We start from the raw sequence: 18,396 nt of genomic DNA, 5'->3' as shown, positions 1-18,396 counted from the left end.
ATCCAATTTTCCTGTGTAGGTCCCATGCAAATTAGGCACTGTCCCTCATTCCTCAAATAAAACAATCCCCGTCAACTCCTCCCTCCTCGATTGTGTTGGTCGCCTAGCAAGTCTTCCTGCCATCTCTACTTGAATGTCATCAATCAGGGTATCCATCCGGTCATGTATTGCAGCAAAATAGCCTGAATCAAGTTTCCAATCCATTGGATGATTGGAGTATAAAGAGGGGTGGTTTATGTACACAGAACGGTTTCAATATGCTGTTTCTTGGAGACTTCCATGTGAAAGCTGACTTGGTTTTTCCAGTGATGCTGATAATACCAGTCTCTCCCTCATGACCACCTCTCTTGACCTGTGACTACCGTATATACTTGTGCAAAAGTAGAGTTTGAGACCAAATTTTCAGCCAAACAACTAATATTTCTGAGGGGTTGAAATCCACTCTGTCCCAATGTCTCAATATCTAATCGTTTTTGGCATTGTGTCAGCAGATCATAGAGTTACCAGGACAGAAGCTGTTCCTGCCACCCCCAAAACTAGAGCAAAAGAGGCCAAAAAATATTTTTATCATTCTGCTCAGACATGAGGAGTGACAGCTGCCTCCAAATAGATTTGCACCAGGGTGAGTTTGACCAGCAGTGAGTGGGTGATAAATAGAAAGAGTTTGGATGTTTTGACCAAAGGTCAGGGGTTGACTTTTACACACGATTACTCAAGTATATACAGTACTTGCCTGAAAACCAGTCTTGGATCAGCCATAATTTCCTCCAGCTAAACTTTGGGCAGACCATAGCTGTAGCCTTCAGTCCCTGTCATAATCTGTAACTTTATCATGGTAATAATAAAGCCTGTGTTTGCTGCTGTTCTAGTCCGGCTCCACCACATTTACTGTTTTACAGACTCTCACCCTGACTATGAACAAGGAAACTAACACAAACTTTGACTGCATCCAGACACATCCCCAGTCCCAAAGAGACAGGGGCATCCCTCTGTTTTACTGCAGAGAGTAGGAGAGGGGCTGTGTGGAGCACAGGTCTGGATTTGTGGGAAAAAAAAAATTCTATCTGAAATCTGCTTCCGGTACTGAAACAGAGATCAGCTCTTTGCTAAGACACGTGGGGGTCCCCAAGTAGAGGCTTTGGCACTGCTTTCTTAGCCTTTGCTGCTTTCACTTTGGGCTTGGCTTGCAATTTAAAAAAGCTTTCTGGCAGGCTGGGCACAGCAGAGTGACACCTGCACAGGCCAGTAAAACCCTTGTCCACACCTCTGTCACTTCCAGAGTTGCTATACTCCCCTAACTGGCCTCCCACTCACTACCCTCTACAAACTTCACCTCACTCAACACTCTGCTGCCGGTCTCTTAACCTGCACCAATATCTCAACTTGCACCAAGTCTAATTATTCCATCATCCCTCTTTACTTACCCAGTTGCCTTCCAGTTATTTAAAATCACTTCACGGCCTTACCTCTTCCCTTCTGATCTCACAAAGCCCATACTCCAAGCTCTCCATTCTCGATTCTTGCACATCTTTCTGCATGACCATTAGTGGCCATTCCTACAGCTGCCACGGCTCAATAGTTTCCTCCCTAGCCCCTTAACCCCTCTCCTCCTTTAAACACTCTCCTCACAACCCACCACTTTTAGCTGAGATTTTGGTTATCCTTCCCAATGTCTCCTCCTACAGTTTGATGTGTGATTTTTGATCATCTCTGAAGTGCTTTTTATGTAAGGTTTTATATAAATGCGAGCTGTGAAAAATAGTGCATCTCAGGCACTAAAAAGGTAATTTGAACCTTTATCAAGGAACAAAGAAGCATGCTTCAGGTAGACACCTCACTAAAGTCTATCTGAAGACCTTTAAAACCTTGATATGTGTATTGTACAAAACTTGTCTGCATAAAGTTTTAAGTTGTATTTCAGAATTGGAAGGAACAGTTATGGTACGCGACTCCAGTACAGTAGACTGAAAACTACCAGTGTTTAAACACTAACATTCCAAACATATTTAAAATATTATAAACAGGGTATAAAAAGTGATACTGATCTATCACGCTTGGACCAGTGAATGACCGGTAAAGCACATTCTTATGTGCTGGGTTCAGTAAATCCGATAATATTTGATGATTAGTCAAATTCTGTTGACCACACACATGGGTTACTTACTTTGCAATTTGCCTGTAATCTTCACGGTTTTCCCGTCCTACTTCAATGGCTTTTTCACAGATTTCACGGCATTTGTCAAAATCATTTTGCTCAAAGTGCACAGCTGCAAGAATAGAATGCTATTTTAGGAGATAACCCTAGCCAAAGCTCATTAAAGACAGCAAGTAGTTAGGATCCAGAACGCTCTGTTCAAGAGTGTGGTGGAGACAGAATAAATATTGACTTTCAAAGAGAATTGGATCATTACTCTCAACGAAAGATTTGCTGGGCTATGGAGAAAAGGCGGGTGGTGTAACACCAGCCAGCAGACAGGATGGGCCAAATGGCCTTTGTGCTGTAACCACTCTGATTCTAAGGCAAATGTTTATTTACAAAAAAAAGAATAATTTTTTTCCCCCCATGTTTGAATCTTTTCACACCATGCACCAACTCAAGTGAGAAGGACAGACAGGCATCCAGCTCTCTGGCTCTGCAATAATTTCAAAAATTATTTCAAAAAAAAAGGAAGATAGCTAGGCTAAAATCAATGCAATTCCCACCCCGCCATACCCACGTGTGGTGTCTGGCTTCCTAGAAGATGAAATTTTGGGAAGGCAAGGAGGAAACAAAAATTCAATGTACGAAGGATTATGTACACCTCTTCTCCAAGGTACAGTGAAACTGCAAATTTAGTACCCATCATTGTTTAAGCAATTAAAACCCATCATGACTGGTTGGACGTCTTTCTCCCCTCTTCTCTTTTAAAGCCCCAACATCGAACAATTCCCCAGAAGCAACCTCAATCCAGAGCCTCAACGCAGACTGCTGTCATTTCCTTGAAAGTTCAGCAAGTTAGGCGAGGAAAAAAATCCAGATTCAATCCATAGTATTTGCTGGGTCATGACCTCCAATGGGCCTTCTGATGACCCAGAGGGCAAGAATGCATTACCTGCAGTAACCTAAGTGCCCTTCAGAATTCATCAGAACTTTCCAACTCCCAACTTGAATAAATTGCAATACAATTACTTCTTGGGGCTGTTTAAAATGTAGAGAAATACAAGCTCATAAAAAATTTAATGAGACTAATGCATTAAGGGTAAGAAAGTAAAAACACCACCACACACTTGTAGCCCACCACACCCCATGGTTCAGCTGCACTCAAAAAAGTTAAAAAAATAATTCACTGCAATTCTTACCTGCTTTGTTAGTTAAATAGGTCATACTCGTAGGGTCAAGTTCTGCTGCCTGTTCATAATGTTTTAATGCTGTTTCAAAGTCCTTTTTCTTGTAGGCATTATTACCCAACTCTTTCTCTTTCAATGCCTAAAGATTAATGCAAAGATACATAATTAGGACAACAATGGGAAAGAACAAGGGGAAAATTAGTCAAGATATTTGTTAACAGAATTGGTGAAGCTGAAACCAAGATATAGAGCTTTTCTTTACTGCGAGTTTATTGACTTGTTCAGTCTTACAGCTCCCCTCCTACACAATCTAGTGTCCAGCTATCCCCTATTTCTAATTATTTAGACACTTCCTGGTTAGGGAATTGAACCCTGGGCTCCTGCATGACAGGCTGGGATACTAACCACTAGACTAACAAGGCGCTACCTAAATAGTTAATCTCTGACCAACACCCAACCAGATAGACAAGGCCTCAGTTGAGCACCATATCCAAAGAACAGCACCTCCAACCTCAATATGACACTGGAGTGTCAGCCACAATATTTGTGCAAGTCCTAAGGTGGGACTTGAATCCAAACCCTTGCAACTCAGAGGCAAGTGCATGACCAACTGAGCCACAGTTAACAGCTTATCCCCTATTTATATGTGCTCAAAGTATTTAATTAAACAATGCTTTTTGCCTGTGTAGCCTAACAATATAATTAACATACTACTAACAACAATGAGTTCCAAGGTGTTCTTCTCAATTACAGTACCTTTCTTTTATTTTCAGGGAGGTCCTCTTCCATCGGCTCTGGTTTAGTTTCCTTCTTCGGCTGAGGTGGGGGTGGAGCTGGAGTATCATCATCTTCATCCTCTGCTCCTTGTAGATCAATTCCAAGCAAAACACTTAGAGTTGTCATAACTCTGGGATCTTGTAGTCTCCTGAGAAAGTAGAAGACACCAGCTCCATTCAACAACATACTGTTCCCAATTGGAAAGAAAGCCAGAAATTTCTTGTCTATCTTTGTATATTTTGTAGTGTTTTCTTCAGGCTATTCCAGTCACAACTTCATGCATTCACTTAAGCAGTATCCATTTATCAGGTAGATTGGTTAGTTTTTAAAATTATTTGTTCATGGGATGTGGGTGCCGCCGGCAAGGCCAGCATTTATTGCCCATGTAGGCCAGGCGAGGTGATGTAAAGAACATATCTTTTTATTTCTGTCGGACCATTGTAAAGAACATATCTTTTTGTCTTCTGTTGGGCAGTGGATAAGGATGCAGGTTGAAAGACATGTCCACCAGAGCAGGTGTGTATTTGAAATACACTTACACTTAAAATACAATTTAAATGTGTATTTAAGACCGAGATAGGTTTTTGATTGGTGAGGGGATCAAAGGTTACAGGGAGAAGGTGGGAGAATGGGGTTGAGAAACTTATCAGCCATGATTGAATGGCGGGGCAGACGCGATGGGCTGAATGGCCTAATTTCTGCTCCTATGTCTTATGGTCTTATAGCAGGATAAGATATATATGCAATGTTGCAGTCCTGGGACAGTGAGAGTGCGCGCAATGAAAGACAGGATGGTGCCAGAAAGGAGTCCTGGACCAAGGGAGCTGCCTGACAACAGCATTTTAATTGGCTCCTGGTCAGATGACCAGTTTGAGTGAGAACAGTGCAGCTGAATAGCTCCTAGCCTGAAAGGAACAAGACCTAAAACCACCTCCTCCAGTGTGTGGAGGATTCCAGTAATTCCACAATAATATCTAGTTTTTTCCCCCCCTCCTCATATCTCGATAACCTGCTCTCTCTTGGAAAATCCCAGTCAAGAAGCAAAGGGGAAAATCTCTGTTAGAGACATTGAAAGGCAAGTGCTCAACCAGTAAACTAAATACTAAAAGTGCTGGAAAACCACCTTGTGTTATCAAGAACTGAAAGGAATTTGGCAGACAGTGATCAAAATCAACCCATCAATTCCTGCACTCTGGAATTGGAGCTATTGAACTGTTTTATCCCATCCCTTAAAAGACACACAAAAACATAGATTTTATGTGTGTCTTAAGGGATTTAAGAAGAGGACAGGGTTTAAGTTATAGTGTTATAAGTTAGCAGTTCATATTTCTTTCTTTTACCACTAGTTAAAGACAATTTGTTCAATAAACAGTCTACAAACCTGGTGCTTGTATTCTGTTAACCTAGATTAAACAGTTAGGCAGAATTAGGGCAACCTGGTGGTTTGGTTAAACTTTTCACATTTGTCGCAGCTTGGGGGACAGTGGGGCTTGACATTACAGTGCATTATCTCCAGTGAGTTGTGACAAAAGGACAGCAGATTTCCTTCTTTATGTGACCTAAGTGAACCAGATGGATTTTTATGACAATTAGCAGATGTTTAATTCCAGATTTTTATCGAATTCAAAATTTCACCATCTGCTGTAGTCCCCAGAGCATTACCCCGGGTGTCTGGAGTACGAGCCCAGTGACAATACCACTATGCCATTGTCTCCCCCAGGTTAGTATAACTTTAGCTAGAACAGATTCATGATTTTACAAAGGTCAGGTCTACAGTTTATGAATAATAAACCTTGCAATATGCTCAGTTTTCTTCTATAAAATGGATTGATTTAGAATAACATTCTACATTCTGCTTAGAAAGAGACACAGACACATTAACTCTGCACTTCTCTCAAACATCACAAAAAATTGTGAGTTATTTCCTTGATGGTTCAGCCATTTAGACAAAAAGGGAAAAAAAAAATCTAGATTCAATCTATAGCCAGGGAAGTAATACAGATGCTAATTGGGTCAGGGAAGCAAAGAAACAAAGGGTTTCCCTTCCCAACGGCAAATGAATGATCCCTTATGAGAGCGCACGTGAACTTTGGGCCCAGGGCTGAAAACGAATGGTTTGTCTGCCAACATCGATTCCTTACTACCTGAAGCACTACCAGAGCATAGCTAATGTGTTGAATTGTATTGCTGAAAGCACCTTCAGAAAAGGGCAACAGAGAAGACTGGTGAAGAGATTAAAACCTGCTGCATGGGTTTAAATAAATGATACAAACTGGGATTATTTCATTCAATGTCCACTACACAGTACTCCCTTCACCAGATCTGAAATCCATGTTCCAAAACTATGGATTTAGACCCGGAGTTGGAAATAAGTATTCAGTGTGGCCAGAATAGCAGTAAAAATGCTGTATACAATGAGATATGAGCCAGCATTCTAGGTGACTTCAAGATCGACCTTGTATCTAACTTAGTAAAGGTAAACTCTGAAAAAGATCTGTACACACGTGGCTAAGTCAGCTGGTTTGTTTTTCAACTGTTCAATCATTTCTCTGTAGCTAGGGTCGCTCAGCAGTGCCTTTGTCCTGGGGTCACTCTCCAGCTTCTGGTACAGGTCTGGGGAAGCGAACGGGTTCATGAACTTCTTTTCTGCAAAGAAATCATACAGATATAGTGTCCAACAATAGGAATTACCCTGCATTTTAGTGCACTTCTGCACTGAAAATATCATTCAGTAAATGTGAATACAGCAACACAGCATAGGGAGGCTTTTGAACAGCAAAAGGAAACTTTGAATCATCCACTAATTCTAATCAAGGAGACAGAATGACCAGGGATGGATTGCAAACAGCGACATGCCAAACTGTTATCTTCATCTCACGGCAGCAATGCGCTGAAGGGGATTATCCATCTGATGTTCATCCTACTGATAACAATGGATGAAAATCAAGCAGTTCTATAAAAGTTGGCTCTGCTAGGTTACTGCCCAAACATCAAAGAGACAAAACTACCTTGTTTTGTCAAAAACATCTCAAAAGTACTTATAAGTTTGCTCCAATCCGTTCCCTTGCCTCACCTGCTTCAAATCCCCTAATGAAACGGTAGGCACGTGAACTGTTCCAAGGCACTCGAGAGCAACTCAGGTTTTCTTCACAAAAAAGGAAGATGTGGCTGTTACTCAGCGTTGCCTTTCCTCCCTGCTCATCAGGTGGGTCACCAAACTAAGACTGACACTTCTGAAACTGCACACACAAATCTTGTCCAGTCTGTGCAGTGATTAAATAATTCGCATCATTTTTGTGACAGCTAGGTTGTTACAATAGTGCCATATTGTACTCTGAACTGAAAGACAAACTGCCAACTCCACCCGACATTAAGTAATTTGTATCTGCTAGCTAGCTTCTTACCTGCTAATCTGGCATCCACATTCTGCATTCCATCCTTCAGCTGTTGGTTTCCAGGTTCATGCTTTAGTCCCTCCTCATAGGTTTTCTTTGCTTCTTCAAAGCGGTTAAGGAATTCCAAAGCCGCAGCCTTCCTCGAGTAACCCTAAATGTGGCACAATTATTGAAACAAATAGTTTCAGGCAGCGTTAGTTGATGAATGGAGGATGGCCAGGACAACAGGAGAACTTCCTGAGCTTCTTTTACATCCATCTGAACAAGCAGCTAGGGCCTGGAGACAACATCTCATCTGAAACACAATAATTCTAACCATGGAAAAACTCAGCAGGTCCGGCAGCATCGGCGGAGAAGAAAAGAGTTGACGTTTCGAGTCCTCATGACCCTTCGACAGAACTTGGTTGATTGACCTGGATTATGATCTCTGGTCTGGAAGTGGGGGCTTGAACCCACAACTTTCCAACTCAAGTGGGTCACTTGAGTTGACCCACTAAGACAGTCACTAATAAGACAAGCATTTGAGGGAGAAAAATAGGCAGTTATGATAGATTTAGATGAGGAAAGGCTGCAGGAGGCTTGAGAGGAGCATGGACTAGTTGGTCTGAATGGCCTGTTTCTGTGCTGTACACCTATGTAATCCAATCAGCTAATGCAGCAGACTCAGGAATGTTAACTTTGCCCAGTTAGCAGCACCCACTTGAGTTGGAAAGTTGTGGGTTCAAGCCCCCACTTCCACACCAGAGATCATAATCCAGGTCAATCAACGAAGTTCTGTCGAAGGGTCATGAGGACTCGAAACGTCAACTCTTTTCTTCTCTGCCGATGCTGCCAGACCTGCTGAGTTTTTCCAGGTAATTCTGTTTTTGTTTTGGATTTCCAGCATCCGCAGTTTTTTTGTTTTTAATTCTAACCATGGTCCTTGGGTAGCCTAGGCCAATATTTAGTGGAGTCAGTGCTCAAGCTTGGGCAGTCTTATTCATAACTAGAGGCCATCAATATAAGACAGTCGCTAATAAATCCAATCAGGAATTCAGCAGGAACTTCTTTAGCTAGAGGGGGGAGAAATGCGAAACTCGCTCCCACAGGGAGTGGTTAAGGTGAATAGTATAGATACGTTTAAGGGGATTCTAGACAAGCATTTGAGGGAGAAAAATAGGCAGTTATGATAGATTTAGATGAGGAAAGGCTGCAGGAGGCTTGAGAGGAGCATGGACTAGTTGGTCTGAATGGCCTGTTTCTGTGCTGTACACCTATGTAATCCAATCAGCTAATGCAGCAGACTCAGGAATGTTAACTTTGCCCAGTTAGCAGCACCCACTTGAGTTGGAAAGTTGTGGGTTCAAGCCCCCACTTCCACACCAGAGATCATAATCCAGGTCAATCAACCAGAGCAGCACTTGGGTCAGAACTGCACTGACCAAGACTGTCAGAGAAAATTCCTCTTGCTGAGAAGTTCAACTGCGGGCCAGGAAAATGTCAAAGATCCTGTGGCATTATTTATAAAAGGAACAGGGAGTTTTAGTGCCTAGCTGACAATCCTTCCTTAACCAACTGAAGGCATTAAAAACACACCAACTTGCATTTATACAGTACCTTATCACATCTCCAAAGTGCTTCATGTACAACAAATTATTCCTATGGTGCATTGACTGACTGTGACAATTATTTTGTGCAGATATTAACTGCTGCCCCCCCACCCCCCAAAACAACCCCACCGAGTGGTAGCCTACATACCTTGCCCCAGTCCGGTTTAATTTCAACAGTTTTGCAGCCATCCTCGTAGGCTTTCTGATATTCCCCCTTTTTGGCATAAGCAGCAGACCTGTTACTGTAAAGTACATGGTTCTTGGGGTCTAGCTTAATGGCTTCACTGTAACATATGATGGCATCATCTATCTTCCCAGCACTGAGGGCTTGATTGCCCTTCCCTTTAAGTTCATTCACCTTAAAAGAGAGAAAAAGAAAAGGTTACCATACTCGAAGATCCTCATCTCATCTTGTTCAGCTGCACAAGTCGACAATCTATTACTATTCAACCATACTGATTAATTCCTTAGACATTGAAAGCTCTGGACCACGATCTACACAGAGCTGTTATAACCTTTTTTTTTTGCATTACCGGTTCTTCCTTTCATGAGAGATATTCTATCACAACTTTAATCAGTAAACTATTTGCAAAATGCGAGTGCAGCTTACTGAAACCTGGTTCTCGGACCCCATGCTGTGTTAGATGTATGACCCACAGCTGAACAGCAGTAAACAAAGTTCCACCACCAAGTTTCTGAACCCATTCTAAACTACATCGCAGCAACTTCTCTGTTCAACATTCCCCAAACACCCATGGAGGAGTCAGGGAGAAAACTTCAAACGCAGACATTTTCCTGTCCCTATAACCTTGCTCACAGGCTGAGATTACAGAACTTTTGAATGTGCTGTTTTGAAGTTGACTCCTCTTCTGCCCGGGGGTAAACAAGTTCTCTTAGCAACTGCACTGTTACTGCTGAGTGGGAGGTTTAATGCAGGCAATTCAAATGTAGGTTCTGTACTCAGAACCATGACAACAAAACCAAACTTTTCAAAAGGTACAAAGTTTGTTACACTTATCTTAATCCACTGCGTGTCCACTGTGTGCAATTTTGGTCTCCTTATTTAAAAAGAGACAAAGTTGCTTTAGAAGCAGTTCAGAGAAGGTTCGATGGACTCATTCCTGGGATGGAGCGGTTGTTTTATGAAGGAAAATTGAGCAAGTTTGGGCCTACGCCCATTGGAATTTAGAAGAATGAGAGCTGATCTTGTCGAAACATAAGATCCTGAGCGGACTGGATAGGGTGGATACCTGGAAGATGTTTCCTTCTGTGGGGAGACTAAAACTAGGGGACACAGTTTAAAAATAAGAAGTCTGTTTGTGACAGAGATTAGGAGAATTTTTTTCTCCCAAAGGGTTGTTGGTGTGTGGAATTCTCTTCCCCTGAAAGTAGTGGAGGTTAGACAGATTTTTGTTTGGCAAGGGAGTCAAGGGTTTTTTTTGGGGGGGGGGGGGGGGCAGGAAAATGGAGCTGAGACCACAACCAGATCAGCCATGATCTTAATGAATGGTACTGGCTCAAAGGGCCAAATGGCCTTACTCCCACTCCTATGCCAGGCTACACTGCTTTTCTACTGTAGTCTAAACTTGTCTTTATTCCTGGCATTATCAGGATAAACCATGCACCCAGCAGATTTATTCATCTAACTGATCGCTAGGATCAGCATTACAACCCATCACTACTCATCAATATTCAGTTAGGACAGACCCTCGGATAACTGGCTCTGAATATGCATCTCAGTAAGGTCAATTGGATCATCAACAGATGAGCCAAAAACCTTTTGAACGTTTAAGAAAGTACTTCTCACTGACACTTTGAATTTGGTTCTGTGTAGTGCTTTCAATTAACTATTAAAGATAGACAAAGTGTTTTTACTTGTCATTTAATTAGATTTAGGTTTGGGAAAAAGTCTCTCAACAGTTTTCTACAAAAAAGTAACTGTCTTGTTGGAGTCCAGTTAAATCCATCAGGTTATCAAGTGCAGACACTTCTGTCTGATATCCATTATTATATGTGGCACTCAGTCACCAGGCCACACCATCCTTCAGTATTGTAAAGACATCATCGACAATGCTGGAACTTTTCTTTAGCTATCTACGATGTCAACAAACGACTGCTTTTTAACAATTGTACTTTGTGGCACAATTCCGTACTCACCCCCAGGTACATAATGCTTTACTCTGACTGACTCTGTTACCACACTTGATGCATTAATACTGATCAACGAGTAACTACAGCAACACATCTACATGACTTTTTAGAAGTAACTTGTCAGTTTGATTATCCCAGTGATCTTGAACAGCAAACGGGATCCCCGGGTCACATTAACCTGTAGTGATGCTCAAAGCTGTCCACGGTGAGAGAGACACATTCAGTAAGACATACAGCTGAAATGATTTGGGGAGTTGGCAAATGCATGCTTCTTGTCCTGTCCTGTCCAAATACATGCAGGAAGACACTTTCTACACAGAATTTGGAGGAAATCTGGGTGGCGTGAAAACCTTTCTATGGAACAGGGGGTGGGGTCGGTAGAGGAAGGGAAGTAACTAAGGCTGTATAGAGTAAATCATCACCCAAATGAAGTGAACAGAAACACAGTAAAAGTTTGTTCCAGTATGGTCTGGAGTGCTTGTAATGAATGAATTTGGAATTTCTTCCCTGTCAAAGTTCTCCCACTTCACCATCAGACACTGTCCCCTGACTGTGAAGGCAAGATGGTGTGGTTTGTGGAATGATCAGTAAGAGAGAGTTGTTCACCAACACACTTGCCCAATGTGAACTATGCAGCAACAAAGTACCAGAGATAGCCAAAAGCTGGAGTTGGAATACAATCCCACTTCAACTAGCAAAGATGGTTCTCCCGTCCCCACTAACAGATGAAAGATAAGGTTCCCTCTACTCTCCAAACAATCCAACCTCAAAGCACCATTTAGTACACATCTGAATATTCTAATATCCATGTCATGAACCCTGAAAACAGTTTTAATGCCAATTTTGCAGCGCCAATCTGCAACAGTACATTTGCCTGTGGAGAGAAATTTGGACCCGAAGTCTCCTAAAGTTTAAAGATCGTGGGCTGATTTTAACCCAATCCAACTGAGGTGGATGGGCTATTAAATCACCCAGGTTACTTACAAGCTTTGAAAGCACAAGAGCTGAATGTTTCAGATTTTAAGCTGCTGAACTGAACAGTGGCATGGACACCTCTGCCCAAGACACACAGTTCACAGTGGCTCTGACATCATCATCATCAAGGCTCAACTACAATCTCAACACAGTGGTCTGAGCAGACAGCTGCAGTGGATTTCCCATAACGTGAAGACAGCAAGGAAGAGAATCGGAGGTCAGAAGACCAAAGTTACTTTTTAAAAACAAAAATCCTGGTCAACGCGCAGCCTCTGACCAACATGATTTTCTGCTCCTTCCTCTCTAGGACAGGTGGGAAACTGACAGTAGAATTTAAACCCAGCCTGGAAGTTAAAGTACTTATATCTGGAGCAGCGGCTAAGTTTCAAATTCACCTGCACAAAACTGGCCCACAGTTAAAAATCAGGCCTCATGTTTTATCTGAGCTGCTTTCTTGGCCACAGTTTAATTAATACTGAGTGCTGGTAGCCCACAATGGTGGCTTCCTGGAAAAGAAGAGCTGTTCTAACCAATAAAAATCTGGACCGTACATTGGGAAAAGAAACACACACTGCTCTGTGATAAAATCCTTGCAGTTCACAATGTAGTTAGGTTACAATTTCTGTCCCAGAGGTCAGTTTAGGAAGTTCCCAAACAAAACAGTTGGCAAATCCAGAAAAAAATACTTCATCCCTGTTTAACTAACTGTGAAATTGGTCAAAAAAAGGGAATGATGAGTGGGGCCCAGAAAAGTTACAGGAAATGGACTCATAACAAAGTGAATCAGATGACTCAGGTTCCAACAGAGTTGCAGCTGCAGCAACACACCAATCCAGCAGGACATCAACACATGGTAGACACACGCTCCCCACTCCTGTAAGGGCACACGAGTCAAGGTTCCATAACAACTATCATATTTTACTATCTGCACGTACAGAATGAGGGAAATGACCACTACTGTTACAGAATGTACCCTTGCCATGGTAAAGGATGGCAGGAGATGGGAAATGTTGGGAAACTAGACACCCAGAACTAGTTCTAAATCAGAAGTGGACCAAGTGACAGACACGAGAGAAATGCTCAGCAGGTCAGCAGCATTCTTCGAGAGAGAATCAGAGTTAACATTTCAGGTTGATGGTCTTTCATTCGTTCTGATGAAAGCTCGTTGACCTGAAGCATTAACTCTGTTTCTCTCTCTACAGATGCTGCCTGACCTGAGCATTTGTAGCGTTTTCTTTATTTCAGATTTCCAGCATCTGCAGTATTTTGCTTTTACGCAAAACAATATGTGCCAGGTGCATAAAATAATCGTGAAACACACTGCCCATTAACACCTTGATGATTCTAAGGTGTTGCTTCAGGAAATAAGTTATACTTAGAAGTTTGAATATGTATAATGGTGCAGAACACTAGGGTAACAATTTGTATAGCGTCTTTAATGTAATAAAACTTCCCTAGGCACTTTACAGGAGCCTTATAAAGTAAAGCAGGACATCGAGACACACATGATTTTAAGGACAGGTGACCAAAAGATGGTTCAAAGAGGTCGATTTTAAGGAGTGTCTTAAAGGAGGAAAGCGAGATAGAGGCAGAAGGTTGTGGGGAGCTAATTCCAGAGCTTGGGGCCTAGGTAGCAGAAGACAGGAGCATGGGTGGAGCAATTAAAGTTGGGGTGCACAAGAGGCTGCTATAAGAGGAATGCAGAGACCTCAGAGGATTGTGAAGCTGGAGGAGATTACAGAGATAGCTAGGGATTTGAAAAAAGGATGAGGACTTTAAAATCAAGGCGTTACTTGACGTGACACTGGCCAGTGAGCACAGGGAACGGGACTTGCAAGTTAAGACACAGGCAGCAAAGCTTTACTTGGCCTCAAGTTTGCACCGTATAGAATGTGGGAGAGCAATCAAGAGATGATTGGAGCAGACATGTCTAGAGATAACAAAGGCATGAATTAGGGTTGCAGCAGATGATGAGCTGAGACAGGGATGCAGTGGCCAAAGGTGTTGAGGTGGGATTAGGTCATCCGATCATGCTCGTTCTTTCACAACTGAAAACATGCACACGCGCGCACACACACATTTCCCAGCTATCATTAAGGCAGGTTGAGAGCAGAAGCAAGAGAGGGCAGCCCCACTCAGCTGGTAAGAGTCCTCTGCGTTTCAGCTTCTGCTGCTTTAAATAACGTTATCCTGGAAAGCACTTAGTGGCTTGGGAACCTCGACAGTGAGAAATTTTGATTTGTGAGGTTCTGTTACACTCAAAAATTGACAACTTTACAGTTGTAACTTTACAAAAAAGTGGGGGAGGGGGGTGCTGGTGAAGTAAAGCTTTCCAGAGCAAAAACACTCCCCCGAGACTTGCTTTCCCAGTAACACATACTATAAATAGACTCGGTGATGATTGTTGGGACTAATGATGAAGGAATTCCATCTAAAACACCAGCCTATCTTTCTGCAGTTGGATAATTTTTCACTCCTAATGAACAACACACAATGGATTCAATTTTAAAAACAGGCACACACTTTAAAAGCTGTCTAGATTTAAAAACTACCAGAGGGGAAAGGGAGAAGACTACTCAAAAATATAATTTCAATTCACAGCCACAGAAATAGTACAAACAATGGAGAGAAGGAGAGAAAGAGCAGGATTTAAAGTCCCATTTTCCATTATGCACAACTCAAAAGCTGTCAAATAGCTGATAGCAAGTGCAAAATCCAGGCCAATATTTGAAATCAAAAATTAAGAAGAAATATACATTCTATTTTAAATGAAAAAAGTTTGTAAATCCATACTCAATATTTAAAATTAGAAAAAAAACTACACATTTAAAAATAAGTTTATAAATCAGTGCCAACTATGTGAAAGAAACAAAATCAAGAAAATATACATTTTATTTTGATAAAATGTATGTAAACCCATACCGACATTTAAAATGAGAGAAAATAAACATTTTGGGAATAAGTTTGTAAACCTATGGACCACAACGGTTCAAGAAGGCAGCTCACCCACCACCTTCTCAAGGGCAATTAGGGATGGCCAATAAGTGCTGGTCTAGCCAGCAGCACCCACATCCTCTGAAAAGAATATTAAAAAGCCCAATATTTAAAATTAGAGCAGATACATTTTTCCCCCCAAAGGGTTTAAAAACACATACCAAACAGTTAAAGTTTTAAAAGCTTGGTCTTAAAACAAAATTTACATGTAAATTTTGTTTTAAGACCAAGCATTTAAAAATTTAGAACAGGGGTCAGCTAAAGAGGCTACTGAAGGGATGATATAGATTTTATTGAAAGCAGGCAAGCCTATGTCCCCCAAAATATTTAAGATTAAAGAAAAAAAGATGCAACACGTATATATTACACACATAAAAACACAAAAATGAATACATATACACACACATATAATACATATGCACATACATTACACACGTGTACAAAAATGATGCACGTTATATAAAATATGTGCGCGTTATATAAAATATGTGCGCGTTATATAAAATATGTGCACATATATAAAATATGTGCACATATATAAAATATGTGCACATATATAAAATATGTGCACATATATAAAATATGTGCACATATATAAAATATGTGCACATATATAAAATATGTGCACATATATAAAATATGTGCACATATATAAAATATGTGCACATATATAAAATATGTGCACATATATTACAAATAGACAAATGAATATATAGATATATATATATATATATACACATATTACAAATAAATATACAAAGTGATATTTATATACAGACACACACACAAAAGTTTGCAAACCCATTACAAATAAAGAGGAAAAGACACGTTGCATTTTGAAGGAAGATTACAGATATTGGGCATGGGACAGAATTAAAGGTCCTAGGGTTTCCCTCTTGGTAAGGGGAGGTTCTTCCACATGGGGAATGTGAGGAGTTGGAATGGAATAAGTTCAATGAAGGTTAGTTCTCATTTTGAAAGATTATTTTATCCCCTTAACGTGATTGAGCTCCACCCCATGGGCCAGTGCAACCTCAACCACAGCTCCCCCTGGCCTCATGGCGCCCTGGGTTTGATGGGGAGGCGGTTGATCCCCGCCTTATGTTCGACAAGGGGCTGTTTCTGGATGTTTTCGGCTCTCTTACCTTCGCCTGCTCCATCACCAGCTCACCATGCGCCTTCTCGAACTTACCAGAACTCGCGCCGGAAATCCCGCCTCCGCCCCCCCGTTCCCATTGGCCCGCTGGCCCATCACTCACTCTTTCGGAAATGCCGCCCCGCCCGCTCCCACTGGCCGCCGGACCCCCCCCCCCCTCCCCCGGCCTCCCTCAATTCCGATAGGTCCACTCGATGATCAATCATTGCACGGAAATCCCGCCCCTGCACACCCCCCCCCCCCCCGCCTCCGGCCTCAGGCCTTTTCCGCTCCCATTGGTTTTCTTGATAATCAATCACCACCCGGTGGCGGGGGTGGGTGGGAACCCCGCCAACTCTCCGTTCCCATTGGCCGCCGCTCCAGGTTTCTTCGGCTTCGATTGGTCTGTCTGATAATCAATCATTCTCCGGAGATCCCGCCTCATCAGCTCTGTCCCATTGGCCGCCGTTCCCACGAGCTTCCAGTTCCGACTGGTCCATTCGTTAATCAATAACAGTCCGGCGGCCGGACAGGAAATCCCGCCTATCAATCGCCGCTCATTGGCCAAAGCGGCGTGGAGGGCGGGGGCGGGGGCGAGTTGCGCTGTCAATCAGGAAGCGGCGAGTCATAGCCGCCCCGGCACGCAGCGTCCGACCCACCTCCGCCAAAGGAGGCCTGTGATTGGTTGATATCCTCCTTCGCTACCTTTCGACTGGCTCCGTCGGCCGTCAATCATGTCTGTGACTGACAGGTTTTTCAACCTGGGGAACATTCGAGAGCTTTGCCGAAGGATCCAGTTGGCTTGGACAGTCGTTATAAATAAATTGCAAACCCCAAGTGCATTTCCAATTATGTACCTGGCTGGGTGTGCAGCTTCAGAAATGCAAAAATAAATAAATATGCAAATGTATGCAAAGTTAAGATCAGAACTTTGGACCTTTTTTTATGGTTTTAATTCCACTCAGGCTTTCTTTCCTCCCCACCTTTGCTTCCCTCCCCAAGCCTTTGGCAATTTACTTTCATATTGCTGCCACGTCGAGTGAAGAATTTGTATTTTCCAATTCTCACAGCCCTGCAAGTGCTGAATGAAGTGCAGCCACTGTTGTAGAGTAGGCGCACAGCAAGATCCCACAAACAGCCATGTACAAAATCATGTGTGGAATCTCATACTTCTGTGGCAAAATGTACACCCCTCAACTCACTTAAATTGCATCATTTATAACCACGCACACGCAAGAAATAACCAAGTCAAATAACACGCAACTATGCTTTTTCAGTGCAATTGTTATCTCCAGCTAGATTTCTTTTGCAACGAGAAGCTATTGATTTTTCTACGCAGTGAGTTATTGTCTGAAAATACATTGCCTGAAAGGGTTGAAAAAGATTCAATGATAACTTTCAAAAGGGAATTAGGTAAATATTTGGGTGTGGGGGGGGGGGGGTGCGGGTGGAATTTACAGGGCAGTGGCGGGGAGAACATGGGAGTGGGACTATTGAAATAACTCTTTTTAAAAGGCTGGTACGGGGCAATGGGCTGAATGGCCCCCAGTGCTACTGATTGTAATAGAGAAAAATAAACACAGAATTAAGCCACTCGGCCCAACCAGTCTGTGCAACTGTTGATATTCCAAGTGAGTTTTCTCCCAGCCTACCTAACTTATCTCAGTTTTATTTTCTATTCCCTTTTCTTTCATTCATAAATCTTCAACAACATTTCAAAATCGCCATCACAAAAATACAATCAGGTTCAACTTTTACAACATGAATCACAAGGTGTATCAGTACTAACAATGAATATTACAATCATTGGCAGACATTCATTTTGAGCTGTACAGCCTGAGGGGCTCTACACAGTTCCCAGCCCCTTGGTGCACTGTGGTAGAAAGGTCTTAGACAGCGACCCTTCCCCATTGCGCCTTTGCGGCAGCTGCCCCAAGCTTTAGTGCGTCCCCCAGCACGTAGTCCTGGACCTTGGAATGTGCCAGTCTGCAACACTCGGTCGGGGACAACTCTTTGCGCTGGAAGACCAACAAGTTATGCCTGTTTTCATCCA

At 42.3% G+C, this 18,396-nt stretch overlaps 1 protein-coding gene across 1 annotated transcript in view; it reads right to left on the bottom strand.

Annotated features, from left to right (window-relative positions):
* stip1 (stress-induced phosphoprotein 1) overlaps positions 1-16,480 on the bottom strand; it is a 32,079-nt gene extending 15,599 nt beyond the window's left edge. Inside the window, exons 1-7 of the mRNA XM_041179981.1 lie at positions 16,354-16,480; positions 9,237-9,446; positions 7,509-7,650; positions 6,609-6,750; positions 4,084-4,252; positions 3,340-3,466; positions 2,165-2,267 (exon numbers count right to left, since the gene is read on the bottom strand). Coding sequence (XP_041035915.1) covers positions 2,165-2,267; positions 3,340-3,466; positions 4,084-4,252; positions 6,609-6,750; positions 7,509-7,650; positions 9,237-9,446; positions 16,354-16,368 — 908 coding nt within the window. The 5' untranslated portion in view covers positions 16,369-16,480. The remainder of the gene's footprint in view (positions 1-2,164; positions 2,268-3,339; positions 3,467-4,083; positions 4,253-6,608; positions 6,751-7,508; positions 7,651-9,236; positions 9,447-16,353) is intronic.
* Between the last annotated feature and the right edge of the window lie 1,916 nt (positions 16,481-18,396).

Source organism: Carcharodon carcharias, chromosome 37 (genome assembly GCF_017639515.1).
Source record: "Carcharodon carcharias isolate sCarCar2 chromosome 37, sCarCar2.pri, whole genome shotgun sequence".
Taxonomy (NCBI): domain Eukaryota; kingdom Metazoa; phylum Chordata; class Chondrichthyes; order Lamniformes; family Lamnidae; genus Carcharodon; species Carcharodon carcharias.
The sequence above is the reverse complement of the archived record's forward strand: the minus strand, read 5'-3'. Positions and strand labels throughout refer to the sequence as shown.